The sequence below is a fragment of the Anabrus simplex genome, chromosome 1 (assembly GCF_040414725.1).
Source record: "Anabrus simplex isolate iqAnaSimp1 chromosome 1, ASM4041472v1, whole genome shotgun sequence".
NCBI lineage: Eukaryota > Metazoa > Arthropoda > Insecta > Orthoptera > Tettigoniidae > Anabrus > Anabrus simplex.
The window spans coordinates 518684692-518703160 of NC_090265.1; the positions used below are offsets into that span (position 1 = coordinate 518684692).

Below are 18469 nucleotides of genomic sequence, written 5' to 3' on the forward strand. Positions count from 1 at the left end.
GCCGCTCTCCGTTGTACAGCAGCTATCCTTCTCCAACACCAAGCAAATCTCAACGATTCAGCCCAGATTTCGGAGCCATATAGGAGCACTGACTGAACCGTCGACATGAGAAGACGTCGTTTACTAGATTTCGGACCTTTAATATTTCCCATTAGTCTGCAAAGTGCAGTCATGTATTTTACTGCCTTGTCTGTCACTCTCTGAATATAATTCCAGAATGTGAGATTGGAGTCAAGTGTCACTCCTAGATATTTTGTGCTCGCAGATGTCTCAATCACTAACTCTCCAACAGTCATTGGTACAAGAGTTTCGATCCTTTTCCTCGTCAGAAGAACTATCTCCGTTTTGTGTTCGGCTAATGTTTAAACTTGGCTTATCATCCATTCTTTTATGCACCGCATCACCTGGTTCAGTTTGATTTGAGCCATTTCAACATTACGAGCTACTATCAAGGCGGCCACATCATCAGCGTAGCCCACAAGCTTAGTGTCCTCTGGCATCTCCAAATGTAACAAGCTATCATACATTATGTTCCAAAGATCTGGACCAAGGATCGATCCCTGCGCTGCACCAGCCGTCAGACATTTTGTCTTTTCTCCATCTTCCGTATCATACAACAGAGTGCGATCTTTGAAGTAATCTCTCGTTATGCGCATAAGGTATTGTGGTAGCTTGAAAGTTTCTTCAAGAGCTACCAACATGTCACTCCATCTTGCCGAATTGAAGGCATTCTTCACATCCAGGGTCACAAGAAGTGTCAATTTACGGGAATGATGGTTGCCCATTTGTGTCCTTTCTGCTGTATTCACCACCTCCCACACTGCATCTAGTGTCGAGTGTCCTCTCCAAAATCCATCTTGGTGAACAGTGCTAGTGGAACTGCTGAGAGGATTCTGATGCCCCCAATAATAATAATAATAATAATAATAATAATAATAATAATAATAATAATAATAATAATAATAATAATAATAATAATAATAATAATAAATGACCTATCTTCATGGGGAAGAAAAAGCATTCCAGTTTCTTATTGATACTGGAGAAGATTGTCTAAATAAATCAAGGTGTTAGAATTTTGTGCCGCAGGAGTTTTTAGTTCTACAAAGTGAACGGGGGTCCTTCAAGGTTACATGCATACTGCACGTGATTAACACGAAGAAACATCATGTGTCTTCAGTTCTTTACCCTTGTGAGGGTTGTACAAAATACACAGACCAAATTTAAATAATACAGTTTGTATGTCAGCACTTGAACACCTTAATTTACCGAAGGCTGCGCCCATGAAGGTTTTGCTGAACATCTTAACTGGTCTACAGTACTGAATGTGTTAAGATTAACAAATCATTCTGAGTTCAGGGCTCACCATTCAAACAGTCAATGCATCCATGGAAGAACAGAAATCATAGTCTAGCCATCTGGTAAATATCTAAGTAACTATTTTACATACACTGGAAGAGGTTTCTGATGGTATGTTTCATGCTGGTAGAAGCTGAGTAAGTCGTAAAGTTCCATATTATTTTGAAGAACATAAACATATGAAATTCAACATAATGTGGGAGATATTCATATTTTACATTAACGAGGGAAGTCTATGATATAGTGGACAAAAATTTTGTCAAGCATTTGTGAGATTAATTTACATGGGTATAAAATCAATACCGTACCTAGTTGGAGATTCACACAAATAAGTTTTAATTTTCAAAGTTTTAGCATTTTAGTTTCCAAATATCAGTTATAGGCTGCCATATAAGGCAACATTCATTGAAGGGTCCTTGTAGCATAGTGGTCAAGAAGCTGGCTTTATAATGTAAGGTGCATGCGTTTGAGTCAGTTTCTTTTGCTAGCTTTCTTCTTATCCTACACTTTCCATATCAACATTGAAGATCTGCCAAGATGGCGCCTCGATGACTGTTGATGCCCTTCCTATTCATGAACCTGAGAAATAAACCAATTCGTCAGAGACAGAGATATTTAGTATTAAAAACATTTTTTGTCCGTATTGACTCAAGATTATACAATGCTTGGTAAAGCTAAAGGTTCCAACTATTCAATACATTACCATAATGGTCTGTTTAGAACATTACATATTTATTTAACTTATTGTAAAATACATCTTTGGGACCGGTTTTGGCAATCCACTATGCCATTATCAGCCATTGAAAGTTTAATAGCAAGGAACATTCAAAAAAGTAAAAATATGCTATAGAATCAGTATAGAATGTATGCTTGGCATACTTTTAACAGCAAGTCCTATTCTACATGAAAAACATTAAAAATAGCTAGATAACATTGACCCATTGTACTATACAAATAACATGTCTTTTTTGAAAAAAAATACAGTATTATTTGGTGCGTCTAAAATTATTTTTTATATGATTGAAAAAGTCTATGATTTGGTGTAGCTTATGTACAAGAAATTCATATGAAATTGTTAAGTGATTCTACAAAGCATTTGCCATTTTAAGCCACAGTTTTTAACAGCAAGTCCTATTCTACATGAAAAACATTAAAAATGGCTAGATAACATTGACCCATTGTATTATACAAGTAGCATGTCTTTTTAAAAATACAGTATTATTTGGTGTATCTAAAATTGTTTTTTAGGTGATTGAAAAAGTCTATAATTTGGTGTAGTTGATGTACAGGAAATTCATATAAAATTGATAAATGATTCTACAAAACATCTGCCATTATTAAAGCACAGTTGTTTGGTTCCTCATGATATGCGACTTATACTGTTTGATAATATATACAGGTTCTTCTTTCTTAAAAATTATTGACAAGACAGTCTATGTTTGACTAATATAAGGAATAGCAGATTTCTGATATGTTTAATCTTATTTTAGTATTTGAAACTTGCTTCGTAGTATTACTGCCACTTCCACCTGGCATATAAAATAATATTCAAGATCTCAACCATAGTTTCAGCCTCAGCCATACAGTTATTTATCTTGAAAAAAATACTACGAAGCAAGTTTCAAATACTAAAATAAGATTAAACATATCAGAAATCTGCTACTCCTTATATAGTCAAACATAGACTGTCTTGTTTTACCATCAAGTTCGGAACCTCCTCTGGAATGAACAAGTTCCCTTAAGATCGAAGCAGATTCTATTCCAATCATACTTCACCCCCATACTAACATATGGCCTAGAAACCTGCACAACAACCCAACAAATGGATAGCAAACTACAAGCCGCAGAAATGAAGTTCCTACGTACTATGGTGCAGAAGACAAAAAGGGACAGGGTAAGGAATGAAAGAATAAGGGAGGAAGCTGGTGTGTACCCATCCCTGAATGAAAAAGTGACAAGGGCCCGTTTGAAATGGTTTGGCCATGTCAAACGATTGGACGATGGAAGGACAGCAAAACAATGGCTACAGACAGTCGTGGCCGGAAAACGACCGGTAGGAAGATCTAGGAAGAGATGGCTGGACCAAGTGAAAGAGGACATGGGAACAAGAGGAGTCAGCTGGGATGTCGTCTTGAGAGAAGAGTGGTACATGGACAGACATAAGTGGAGAGTGCTCGTAAACCACACCCGGGCAACTGGAGTGGAAAATTGATGATGATGATGATGAGACTGTCTTGTCAATAATTTTTAAGAAAGAAGAACCTGTATATATTATCAAACAGTATAAGTCGCATATCATGAGGAACCAAAAAACTGTGCTTTAATAATGGGAGATGTTTTGTAGAATCATTTATCAATTTTATATGAATTTCCTGTACATCAACAACACCAAATTATAGACTTTTTCAATCACCTAAAAAACATTTTTAGACACACCAAATAATACTGTATTTTTAAAAAGACATGTTACTTGTACAATACAATGGGTCATATTATCTAGCCATTTTTAATGTTTTTCATGTAGAATAGGACTTGATGTTAAAAAACTGTGGCTTAAAATGGCAAATGCTTTGTAGAATCACTTATCAATTTCATATGAATTTCTTGTACATAAGCTACACCAAATCATAGACTTTTCAATCATATAAAAAATAATTTTAGATGCACCAAAAAAAAAGACATGTTATTTGTACAGTAAAATGGGTCAATGTTATCTAGCTATTTTTAATGTTTTTCATGTAGAATAGGACTTGCTGTTAAAAGTATGCCAAGCATACATTCTATACTGATTCTATAGCATATTTTTACTTTTTTGAATGTTCCTTGCTATTAATTTTTCAATGGCTGATGATGGCATAGTGGATTGCCGAAACCAGTCCCAAAGATGTATTTTACAATAAGTTAAATAAATATGTGATGTTCCAAACAGACCATTATGATAATGTATTGAATAGGTGGAACCTTTAGCTTTACCAAGCATTGTAAAATAGAGACTGAGAAGAAATTATATAAATCTATCTAACAAGGACAAGCCAGACCCTGCATCCGACAATTTTCAACGAGAGTTACCCCAGAGTCAACCGAAGCGGTGGTCAGTTAGTTACCGTACTTGTCTGCGAACCTTGACGATTTGAGTTTGAGTCTCTCGCAGCTATATTTGTCTTATACATATATTTATAAATTGCTTTACATCACACCGACACATACAGGTCTTATGGTCTTGTGAGAACATTTAGGCCTATATTAATTTCAGGTAGAAAATAGAGTGTATTGCAATTTTTGTAATATTTTTGTTCCATTTTTATCTTCACGTTCCCTCAGATAACAATTTATTTTGGACCAATGACCTAGATGTTAGGCCCCTTTAAAAAACAAGCATCTTCATCAATAACTTTTTGTACCATGTAGTGTAACTCTCCAAGTATATACACATAGCACTGGAATCGGGGATTCATTCATCAATTGTTTGGAAATTATTAGGTTGCGAACCTGACATGTTTAAATAAAATTTGTTTGCCTTTTAGTGTTCTATCATCTCCATTTGGTCCAAAGCAGATCCTGTGCCCATGACATTTGACCTCATTTTTTCTGAAAACGAAAGCGTATTGACCTAAACCCTTCTACACGAGTTACTGATGGGTGTCCCCCAAACAGGTACATCGAAGCTCGTTGAAATCGGTTGGACACAGGGTCTGGCCTCTCCTTGTAAGGCAGCCCTGTACGAAGATGTAGAGATTGTTCTTGTCATTTTGAGTTTTCATATTTATCATTGTCTTCTCTTTCTGTTATCCCTCTTTCCACACCTGCCTGTCATTGTACTTATTCTATTACTGGATGTGTTCCTTTTCATGTTCCTTCTTTCTATGTAGGGGCTGCCTGGCCGAGGCGGTAAAGGCGTGCTCGGTTCGCCCGGAAGGACGTGGGTTCGAATCCCTGCCAGGAAGTCGTAAAATTTAAGAAACAAGATTTCCACTTCCGGAGGTGCACATGGCCCTGAGGTTCACTCAGCCTACACAAAAAATGAGTACCAGGTTAATTCCTGGGGGCAAAGGCGGCCGGGCGTAGAGCTAACCACTCTACCCCATCAAGTGCCGAGGTTACGGATAGTGGAAGCCTTTACCTTCCACCCCTCCAAGGGCCTTCATGGCCTGTACGGAGACGACTTTGCTTTGCTTTTATCTTTCTATGTGGCCTAAAGTCTCTTGACAACCCTAGCTGTTCGTTCCAAAAAGATGCCAGCCATGTAACTAATAGTGTGTAGGACCTCCTTTTGCTACTATTACAGCATTAAATCTTTGCAGAAGGCTCTCCACTAAGTTCTGATACAGTGAAGGTGGAATTTGGTTCCATTTTTCCTAAAGCATGGTGAACAGTTGTTGCAAGTTTGTCAGGCGAATTGATCTGGCACTCAATTGATGCACTAGTTCATCCCTAAAATGTTCAAAGGGGTTCAGGCCAGAGCTTTGAGCACGCCAATCTAGGACATCCACCTGATTTTCTTTGAACTATGAAGCAATCGTCCTTGCTTTATGGACAAGAGCATTATCATGCTGGTACAGAAAAGGACCAATTCTAAATAGCTGCAACAGTGTAGGAATCATGCTATTCTCTGAAATGTTTAAACACCTGCATTCACTGTGCCATCAACCAAGCCCAAACCAGGAAAAATAGCCTTAGATCATCACCCCACCTTCATCAAATTTCATTGTCATCACCATACTCAGGTAAATCTGCCTGGTCCACACACACCTATCTAAGTGCCACAACGTATGTTGTAACTCATCACTCCATGAAACCTTCTTCCACAGCTCCACAGACCAATGACGGCACTGTCCGGACAACATTAAGCCATGTTACACACATTTGTTTGTGTAATCAGTGGCTTCCGGGCAGCAACATGACCCTGAACACCTATGAGTTCTATCGCCTCTCGACAGATTGCTCTGCCACCGACCTGCAATGGAAGTCCTCCACAATAGCTGACAAGGATGTCTGACAATTGGTTTGTAACAGTATGTTTTAAGAGTCCCTATAAGTTAATTTCTTAGGCCTGCCAGAGCAATGGTTGGGTTCACTAACAATGGATCTGGGCACATGTAACTCCCATGAAATCTCTCTGACAGAATGCCAAAACTTGTGAGCCCCTACAATCATGCCCTGCTGGAACTCACTCAGTTATCTACATTAATTCATTCTGACAGAAAACATGTCTATGATGCTGGTGCATTGCATCTACACTTATATACCTTCAGACGCATAGCCGAACATTATACAAAGTGCTTCAGTGTGATGTCTAGAGACTTTAGGCTACATAGTGAATGACTTAAACTGAAAATACAATTCCAGATCAAAACCTGAATCATGCCTTGTTTTAGCTCGTACCAGTGGAGGGGGGCCTCCAGATCCAGCATTTCAATTGGTGAACAGAACAGCATGGGGAGCACGACCACCTCATAATGACACACAACCATTGACCACAAAACCTGCTATACGAGTTGTCATCATTCACACAGTGACAGCACAATGCCTGAGCCTTGAATCCTGTTGCAAACAAGTTCGTAAAATACAGGACCTACAAATGGACGATTTCAACTTCAGTGACATTGCGTACAACTTTCTAGTGGGAGGAGATGGGCGCACCTATGAGGGGCGTGGCTGGGACACCAGAGGAGCTTTCAGTCAGCTGATGAACTCCAAAGCACTTGGGATTGCATTCATTGGTAAGATATAACATGTTTCTCACAACCCCAGATTTAGGTCTATGTAGCGTCATTTGCTGTAAGTTCTCCACCATTATACTACAAGGAATTCTTGAAGGAAGAGAAAATAATCCAAATGTATGTTAGGTCACAAACTCTCTAATAAAGGATTTAGATGAGGTATTTTATAACTTGAATATGGCATTTTCCTGTAATGTCAGTGTTACTCTAAGCAAAAACCATGTAATTTTTGTGATTTTTCATAATTCCTTTTCTGTGTACCAAGTGTTAACTTGATGTGGATGTTAACTTGTGATACATCATCTGAAAGGTGCAGTCTCCTACATTTATGTTCAACTTACTACATTCAAATACTCTGAATAGTATTATGATGTTATGTAAACCATAAAAATACGAAATAATTTCAACCTATTTGTTGTTCTGTTAATGTTAAAGACATATAGATTATGAAAGTGATGACAGCAATATACTAACTGATTTATGCTACCTACTAATTAATTCACAAGCAATCATATTGTTTCTTGGTATGGTATTGAGAGTCAACATAGAGAATCTAATGACAGAACTTCTTATAACATAGTACCACAACAGTACAAGCTGTAAAGCCTGTAAAAACAATGGGCAGGGATTTTAAATGAAATCTTATGCTCAAGTCCATAGAAATTATGGGCGAGGTCAATTTCAAAAGAATGGAAGACCGTAGAATCTACAGACAGGGCTGCTATTGTGTTAAAGAACTTTGTGAATCCATTAATGCAGAGTAATCAACTGTTAACTGTGCAATGTTTTTGCAGTTTCTTTAACTTACTTTTAGAAAGAAAGTGCTGAAAGTGAAAATTTAGTCTATGATCCATAATAAAAGGCTGAAGCTTTTGTTCTGCTTTACTGCTTTATTTAATTTTTTTTTTTTGCTAGGGGCTTTACGTCGCGCCGACACAGATAGGTCTTATGGTGACGATGGGATAGGAAAGGCCTAGGAGTTGGAAGGAAGCGGCCGTGGCCTTAATTAAGGTACAGCCCCAGCATTTGCCTGGTGTGAAAATGGGAAACCACGGAAAACCATTTTCAGGGCTGCCGATAGTGGGATTCGAACCTACTATCTCCCGGATGCAAGCTCACAGCCGCGCGCCTCTACGTGCACGGCTAACTCACCCGGTACTGCTTTATTTATTGTAAAGACTGATGATCTTTCTCTTGCAAGCCTTACTGATCCTTTCATGCAGGGATGCCATAATTATCTTCCAAAAAACTGGGAGAGAAAAATATGTGACAAAAATTGGCAAATTATTCACAAAAGAGCTTTATTTAAAGCAAACATAATATAATGACAATGGTTAAACAAACTTTCACACTAAATAAGCATATCAGTTTATCATACTGTAATGACAATGGTAAAAACTCCTCCTTACATTCACTCTCGAAGTTCCTACTTCAGAGAAAACTGTATACACAAACAAAATAATAACATTAAATAAGAAGAAGAATAAGAATTTTAGAAAAAACACTTAATAGACATTGATATATATGATGACAAAGATCTATTTACTTATATTAAACATATGCATTAAAGAGACCTGACAACAGATAGGTTTCTCATCCGAGCTCAGTTCTGAGTTCTGTTTTCTAGAAATTTAGATACGCAATATTAACAGCATGAAGGAAGTTGGATTGCAGATAAGACAGAGTAGAGTTGCTATCTCAGACCACCCGTATAAACAGAAGTGTTTTAAATCCCAGTCCTTCTCCAATGTTTAGGGGAACCTCTCCCAGTACCGGCCACCATGTGTTCTTTCAAATCGCCGCTAGATGTGTCTACTACTTAGATACAATGACAAAGGGATGCTCTTCAGAATCCCTCGTACCTGTGTTCAGGACATTGGGTAAGCAGCTCTGAAAGGATCGTTAGCAATAGTGAAAAATCATCTATACTCTTAGCTATCTCTTTGTCCTATGAGGAATTCCTCATGGTTTTCAAAATTATTGACTGATACACATTTTTTTAAAAATTATTAAGCAGGCTTTACTATAGTATACGTTAATTTATGGACATATGTTAAACAATCCTTGTAATTACTAATCAAATTTTCATGAAAGCTTTGTCTCTTTGGCAGCCTCCAAACGGCAGAAGCAGAAAATAAATGCATTTCTCTCTCTCTGAGAAGTTGTCATTGTGTTTTCAGTCTGTACTTGCTAAACTTTCAGTCTTTGTGTATCAGTCTCTGGTGAACTGAATTTTATTTATTCATATTTATTTTATTTGTAGTTAGATAAAGTATAGACAGTAATCATAACAGTGTTATTGGAAGACATGTGATTAAATTTTTTACAAAATATTATGTTGGCGTATATGTTGCTCAATTTACAAGTAATATTGTAATATTGTAATAATACTTGAGACATATGTTGCTCAATACCGGCCATGTGTTGTTTACCCAGTACCAGCCATAAAATTAATTGTATATTTACAATATCGGATTTTCTTTCTTTCCAAAACTATTTTATCGATAATGGAAGGCAAAACCTAAAGGAAAATGGTTACCAGAAAACATGAAAGAGGCAATTCAAATTAAGCATCAGAGAAACTTCAAAGCAATATTCTGTTTCAATCAATCAATCAATCAATCAATCAATCAATCAATCAATCAATCAATCAATCAATCAATCAATCAATCAATCAATCAATCAATCAATCAATCCTGATCTACATTTAGGGCAGTCGCCTAGGTGGCAGATTCCCTATCTGTTGTTTACCTAGCCTTTTCTTAAATGATTTCAAAGAAATCGGATATTTATTGAACATCTCCCTTGGTAAGTTATTCCAATCCCTAACTCCCCTTCCTATAAATGAATAATTGCACCAATTGGTCCCTCCACTGACAGCTCGCAACATACCACTTATGATGTAGATGTTGATTCCCATAGGGAAACCAAGAATGAGTTAGCTGGAAAATTTACAATGTCCAATAACGGACCATTATATTGATATTATAAATTTACTCATTCAGGACAAATATTTTAGGTTCCCTATGGGAATCAACATCTACATCATTTGACGGCCAGGCAGGCATCTATTTTTGAAAATGAGACATAGCTCTCATAGTGCATTGGCACTGCTGGTGGCTTCAAATAGCCTATGCAGTGGCCTCCACGGTATGCACTAGCCTTGCGTCTTGGGTGGTGTGCTAAGTCCCAACTGACGAGCCTAACTTAGCACACAAGGGCGAAACACAGGCAACCAAGAATGAGTTAGCTGGAAAATTTATAATGTCCAATAATGGACCATTATATTGGTATTACATACCACTTAGTCGAGCAGCTTGTCTCCTTTCTCTCAGTTCTTTCCAGCCCAAACTTTGCAATATTTTTGTAACACTACTTTTCTGTCAGAAATCACCCAGAACAAATCGAGCTACTTTTCTTTGGATTTTTTCCAGCTCTTGAATCAAGTAATCCTGGTGAGGGTCCCATACACTAGTTGGGGTCTTACCAGATACTTATATGCCCTCTCCTTTATGTCCTTACTACAACCCCTAAACACCCTCATAACCATGTGCAGAGATCTATACCCTTTATTTACAATCCCATTACGTGATTACCCCAATGAAGATCTTTCCTTATATTAACACCTAAGTACTTACAATGATCCCCAAAAGGAACTTTCACCTCATCAACGCAGTAATTAAAACTGAGAGGAAATATGATTTCATATCGCTCGGGACATAATAACGGTATTTGAACCCGCAACCTTATTTTCGTACTGTCGTTAATTTATGGGAACACCATGTCCTCCCAAGACGAATCTCAACTCCCATGGCACCTCGCAGTTGGGCAAATACCCCCAATCTCTGCAAGTGCTAAATTATTCCTTCCATTTCATTTTGAAGTCCATTTATTTCACTGGAACTCTTCAAACATTTGATTCACTAATTAATCTTCGGTGCGTGGACTCCTACCACTCACGACATCGGAATCAGCATATTATATCGATGTAGGCCCCAAGATCCATCTATTTCTTCATCAACATCAGTACAATTCATTTTCATCTCATACCGGATTTTTGTCCCACACAACTTCTGACATCAAAATTTGGCTCAAACCACTCTGGGCTTTCAACATAGCGTGACCATCATATACAAGTGCCTCTATCGCTTTTAAACAAATATTTATGATTATTATGGAGTCCAAAAACGTTAAATCAACAATTAAGGTTAAAATCAGATTTACTGCCTGAATTAAAGTATTCACGCCACATGTTATCTCCACATTTAAATTACTTTAACTTGCAATCATTCCATCAAACTAGGCCCATGCCTTTATTCACAAAGCGTTATTATTAAACAGGCATTTACACATTACCCATGTTCATTTATCACTCCAATACTTCTACTGATTATTATATTTCCGTCCGCTGGCGGAACTTTGCGGCACAAATAATCATCGATATTTGCAGACAATTCAATGGACTTCATTCCGTCCCACAACAATTAAAATCACTTGGCAACCCTCTACCTCTGGATAATCTTATTACCTGCCTTAATATCTATGAAGTTTCCAATAACGGAAATCACTTTGGAGCATTTCTAAAATGAATATTAATCTTATCTTTACGTGAAACGTGCTCCATGTAATCACAAACCATTCAAGCACTTAAATAAACAAATCAACCCTACTCTACTCTATTAAATAATCAAAATTATGATGAGTGCTTGATCTAATTATGTACATATTAATTAGTCCCTTTATCTATCTATCTCTGAATTTATACGAGCCGGAAACAGTTCGTTTCACAATCAAGTTACCATAATGAAAGAATATGATTTCCTCCTGCTAACAATAGCAATCTACAAATTTATAATAAGGGATACTCATCTCAGCCTTGTAGTTTGCTAAACCGGATGAGGAGCCTAGCCCCATCCGGTTTTAGCACTGCATCCTACTGGTATTCATGCCAGCTTGAAGAGGTAATCCTTGATACTTTTTATTATTACACATTTTAAATCTTATAAAAACAAAACAAATAACTTTTGCACTTGTAATGATTTGCACTCTAACTTTAACATATAAATTTAACACTCTTGGCTTTTTATCTAGCCCACTTAATGTAAATATACATTATTCGTTCCTTCCCCGGACACTAGGAACATGTAACACCTCGGTATCACTTTCAACGGTTCGGCGTGCACTCGATATTTCCCGTCTCACGTTCGCGTAGCTGACCAGGTATCAGTTATTAATTGACTGTTTACTTGGTGAAATTCCGTCGAACACCCACGACCGTTCTCACGTAACGTACTTCCTATTCTTGATATAGAACCTCACATTCCTACCCGTAGGTTTTGATTTGATGGGTTCTGTATATATTCGAACTCCTGCTAGTCTACTGTTTAAGACTGTAATACGAACTAATGCACGTCCTGGATCACCATGCTACGTAACTTAATAACATCTCAAACAATTCTCCATGAGTAAGTACGCACCCTGGCGTAGTAACGGCTCAAACAATTCTTCACAAGTAAGTACTTCCGTCCCCACGACCCTGTATTTATATTCGTCTTACCTCCACTCCGAGTTCACGAGATGTCATCTTAGGGCATGCAGTTCCAACATCCTCATACGACTATTTGCGGCCCTGCCAGTGGCTTAAACTTAGGATCCACTATGTAATTACGTTATTTTAGCCTCTATGCCAATTCGCAAATAATATCGTTCACTAGTAATTAATATAATCGTAAATTTAGCTCCTGTATCCCAGGCCGGGATTTCGCGCCGTTTTGTAGCGTCTCTTGCCTGCAGCCAATCAACGGATAGCGTCCATGAATTCTCAGAATTACGCCAGTCAATCTCCCTCAATTAATAACTTTCAATAACTTTTAATAACTTTTATTATATGGTGAGGCTTCTAAATTTCACCTTATCTCAAACTTATAAATCACTTCCTTCTATAAATTTAATCCGTGGAGTTAACGTTGATAGTGCTTCTTACAATACGAAGTTGTCATGCCTGCTTCTGGCCTGCGAATTTTACGATTGGTCCCAGCTTACGCGGGACTGAGAAGTTTCATATTTTTTTCTTTAAGTACCAACCTTGCGTTCAGCCCTCGCTAGTACATTGGAGATACCCTGACGTCATTTCTAGGAATGCATTCGGCCCATCCGGTGTTTCGCACTATAACTTTGCCCGCGGCTCTGAAAGTTTTCCACAGACTTGGAAATAACTCTTGCCTTTCTCTTCCCCCTCGTCACAATTTCTGAGAATTCTAATTCTGCTGGCCATTGTATTTCTTAATCTTAGAGGTGACAGCAGTCTGTGGCAGGTTTCACAATACCATCTTGGCCTGGCCTGGCCTGCTGTACTTACAATATATAAAGTAAGATATTCTTACTTCTGAAAATGAAATATATATTCCTTAATAATTAATTACAATTGAATGACGCCAATCACACCCCCACCAGGGCGCAGTAGCAATTACATCCATTTGCAGAATGAATCTTACAAAATCTGCATTCAGTTGTACAGGATTGTATTCACTGAATAAACACGCATTTTCAGACTTGGACTTCGTCTCTTCTCAGCATCTTACATTTGTGGAGATAGAGAAGAGGCTCAACAACATGATGCCCTAATTCCAGGAACATCTGCAATGCCACATCAACTCCAAGAAGGATTGATGCTAAAAAGGACGATCTTCCTGCAGAAGCAAATTCTTCTTCCAGAGTTGAAATGCCATCTACATCACAAGACTTTCTGATGATTGTAGAAGAAATGTCTCCACAATCAGACTTGACAGAAAGGAAAATTACCATAAGAAAGAGGAGAAGTGAAAAGAGTAAAATCCTAACACCTACTCCCTATAAGAAAATGTAGGAGAAAAAGACCTAAGATTCAAAGAAAAAATGGAGAAAGCTGATGAAAGAATGAAAATCAGAGAAACAAAAGTGTTTTCAAAAGTAACAGAAAGACAATAGAGCTGTAAAGAGACTGAACTTCGAGTCTGAGAGAAAGCAGAATGGCGTATGGGAATCAGTCAATGGAGAAACAGAATGTATCATTTGCCTGGAAACAACAGATGAAGCTTGGGTTCAGTGCGTTTCTTGTCAGGGTTGGGTGCATCTTCAACGTGCAGATCAAGAGAACATTGACTTTTACAAACAGAACTATTGCATTTAGGAAATTTGTTGTGTATTGCTCTGAAGTTTTATAATATGTAGGATTATTTGTTTATCATGTAAAATTTGCTTTATGTGTTTTTATTGTTAATTAAAGTTTTATAATGTCTCACTGAAGTTTAAATGTGTATTTGTAAGGTATCAATTCCACATTTTTAAGTAATAAGCAAATTTGTGTGGTTGGCTGGTACTGGGAAACAGTTTTTGTAATCTGAGGTTTTGTAAGAATTCTATCTTTAGTGTAATGGACATACACACTCATTTTCTTCATGTCTACTCAAGGCAATTGTAACAATACTGTATTTGTCTTCTTTTACCTTGATCGGATTTATTGCTGACCATTCCATTTTTAAACAATGAAGAAAAATTATTAGGTGACCGGTTCTGGGAGAGGTTCCCCTATGTTGATATAGTCAGTTGTGCTTGAGATGCACGCCAACAAGTATGCGTTTAGTGCGTCTTTTACATTCATTTGTATCCGTTCATGTGTGCCTTAATGTGAATATATAAATAAACTTTATTGCGCACAAGTTGTGCAGTATTAGGATACATTAATCAATACAGAGGTCTATGATTGATTCCACATGATTTTTACGTGATATCGGACACAATGTTTACCACAGAGTTCACATATGCACATCGAGTCCGGGTCGTGGTATGTCTTCGACCAACACATTTTGTGATGGTAGCCATGGACTGCCATGGAATTTACAAAATGTCTCAGCTCCTGGTTTGTGCCGGTCCATGCTCTGTTCATCATGCCCTCTGAAGAGTAGAACTCTGGCCATATCTCCTTCTTTTTCTTCTCCCTCTCTAACCGCAGTTTCATCCAGTTGTCTGTACAGGGTAAATTGAATTTCCATCTCAGGTCCTCTATTAGAAACGTTTCTCTCGCGAGTTCGTACGCTAGTCTTGACTTGGTGTACTTTGAAATTCCGAGGGCTGCTTTCAAGAATCTGGCTTTCACTTTTTCCATTCGTGTTTCAGTCGATTGTTATTCACCAAACTTTTATATTAGTATTTTAAGGCCATCATGGAGTGTAGCAGGGGAGCAAAGAAGGCAGTGTAAACAAAGTCCTCAAAAGTTTTGCTACATTTGTGGAATTTATATGCTGGATTCCAAGGTGCATCAAATAGACTCATTAGTGAAGAAACTTTATTTTTCTTACTTCCAATTGGAAGTTGGAGATCAAAACAAATCTGTCGCACCTCATATTGTTTACAATCTCTGTGTCGAGGGACTTCATTACTGGTATGAGTGCAAATGAAACACAATGCTGTTTGCCATACCCATGCAATGGCGAGAGCAGAATGATAATTATGATAACTGTTATTTCTGTATGATCAACGCTGTCAGTTACAATAAGAAAAACAAAAACAAAATTAAATATCTAAACCGTTTATCAGCTATTCCGTCCATTCCATTCCTCATTGACCTGACTTCCCAGTACCTACTTCAACTGGTGAAAGCAGTTCCTTGCAATCGGATGGTTAAGAAATGGATTTTGAGCTATGTCAATATGACATACCAACAAACAAATTTACACAATCCGAATTGAATGATTTAATAAGGAATTTAGAGTTAACCAAAGAAAAAATTGAAACGCTTAGCTCAAGACTATGCAAAAAGATTATGCTGACATCTGGGATTACATTTTCCTGGTACAGAATTTGTGAGAAAGAATTTTAAAAGTATTATACACAAGAAGATCAACTCGTATTTGGTACAGATGTTCAAAAGCTTCTGCATTAATTGGGAGAAAAAGAGTATGATCCTAGCAACTGGTGGCTTTTTATTGACTCTTACAAAATAGTATTACAGTTGTTTTGCTTCATAACAGCAAAGTTGTGGCTTCCATACCACTTGCACACTCGACAAAGCTGTCCGAAACAGAGGAGACATTAAAGTTGGAACTTGAAAGAATTAAATATCACAAGATGAGTGGCAAATATGTGGTGATTTGAAGGTCACTGGATTGCTGCTGGAACAACAAAAAGACTAAAAAAAAATTCCCTGTATCCTATGCGAATGGAATAGCAGGGCATGGAATAAACATTGGGATATTGTACATTGGCCTGAAAGGGAGCTACTTCAATCTGGATCAAAAAGTATCTTGAATGTTTCAAACAGGAGCCAAAAGTATCTAGAATGTAAGTCGTGTTGACCGTGAAAAAATGTTACTTCCACCCTTACACATCAAACTGGGAATGATGAAACAGTACGTTAATACATTAGACAAAAATAGTCCATGCTTCAAATACTTATGCACAAAATTTTCCACATTATCAGGTGCAAAAATCAAAGAAGGAGTATTTGATGGACCACAGATTCATAAACTGATGATGGAAAAAAGTTTCACAGAAACAAAGGCCAAAATTAAGGAAGATACATGGAACGCATTTAAAGTAGTGACAAAAATTTTGGCTACATCAAGGACTGTCTATACAAAGAAATTGTAAGAAACATGTTGGACAAGTTTAACCAACTTGGTTGGTTGCTTAAAGCTTCGTTTCTTAGCATCACATATGGACTATTTCCCTTCAAATTTAGGAACCGTAAGTGAAAAGCAAGGTGAAAGGTTCCACTAGGATCTCAAAGATGCAGAATGGTGATACCAGGAATGTTGGGATGTAAATATAATGGCCGATTACAGTTGGTTGACTGCCCGTGATGACCCATCCAGAGAGCACTCACGAACTTAAAAAACACACACAAATTTTTCGAGAAACAGAAAAATATGACCGAGTAAATGTGAGTAAGCTTTCAATTTATGTATCATTTACTTTGCTTGCTAACTTGTTTAGTTTGTATGTTTTCTCTCTATTGTGCATGTGTAATTCAATCATATTAAGTATCAAAAATTTTATGTAAGGAGAAAATAAAGTTTTGTACAATTGCCATTTAACCAGACATGATATGGCAAAACAAAATTCATTTTTGAATTCAGCAATACAAAATAAAACCCACCTATTTTAGTTTTTACTTATAAAAAGAGCTGTTTTCTGCAGGATAGTGTAATTTATTAACCCTTCACTGCATAGTGTTGTTATGAGGCAGTGAATACAGATTGTCGACAGAGGCAGATTTACGGCACACCTTCAACTGTACAGTCAATCAAACGCATATGCCAGTGAAGCCTTGTTTAACACATAACAGACAACAAAACAGCCCTACAACCAAACAGTAATTCATGCAGTGGACGGTTAAATAATGAAAGTCATATAGCCTCAAATTTTCCCTTCCCAGATACCTTAAAAAAACATGAACAATGAAACATAGAAGTGGAGACCGCACATGAGCAAAATCTCATTTCTATGTACTTTAAAATAGTGGTTGACAATCTCATTTGCTGGGTCATAGGAAACATTTAATAATTTATGAACAACCTCATACTATAGACATGATACTGTATGGGCTTTTGGGCTTACGCCATGTCAAGAAAATAAGGTGAAATTCTTAACGTTTTGCAGAGAACTGTGCTCTGCGTCATCAGAAGAAAATTCGACTGTTCACGAGAAAGGCTTCTTAAACAACGACTATTTGAAATTTAGACGTTATCATAGAAGTGGAAATGGTACGTTCATTCGTCACCAGATGGCTCCCCGGATGTGGCACAGCGCTAGCGTTCAAAGCGGAAGCTGACTGAACCATCAGAATCAGTCTAAGAGGGTCACATAACATGTGTACGTAACATATGACATTGATAGGTGTACGACATTGACACGAGCCTAAAATGAAACATCTGGCGATGAGGAACGTACGAATTTGGAAAACACCGAGACGACACAATAACAATAGTGAAGGGAAACGGAAGGGAACTACCTTAATGGCTGGCAACGAGGTATTACTTAATTGATAGCCAGTGTTCCTGTTGAAATTGTTAGGATTTCTACGTATTTGCACAGCTTCCCGTACAATCCTGGACCTGTAGTGTCTAGTGTGGGTAAGAGCTCGAGCATCTTGGAACATGACGTCATGGCCCGATGAAAGAGCATGCTCAGCTATTGCCGATTTGTCTGGCTGGTTGAGACGAATATTACCTTCATGTTCCTTAATACGGGTACCAATGGACCAGCATGTTTGGCCGATGAATACCTTACCGCAAGTACAGGGAATTTCGTATACCCCAGGATGTAAAAGTGGGGACTGTGAGCAATTTTAGTGGCCAAATACGGTTTTTATATTGTGTTCGTGGAAGACCTTGGCAGTTCGATCTGTGGTG

The 18469-nt window shown here is 37.6% G+C and overlaps 1 protein-coding gene across 4 annotated transcripts in view; it reads left to right on the forward strand.

The window, feature by feature from the left end:
• The window catches only part of LOC136857061 (peptidoglycan-recognition protein SD), a 72637-nt gene that overhangs the window by 14810 nt on the left and 39358 nt on the right, over positions 1-18469 (forward strand). For 3 of the 4 annotated variants that reach the window (XM_067135431.2, XM_067135429.2, XM_067135430.2), the window contains one exon: positions 6735-7079. In XM_067135431.2, coding sequence (XP_066991532.2) covers positions 6735-7079 — 345 coding nt within the window. Of the gene's footprint in view, positions 1-6734; positions 7080-8834; positions 8960-18469 lie in introns of all 4 variants that reach the window. The other variant, XR_010858503.2, reaches the window with a different exon arrangement.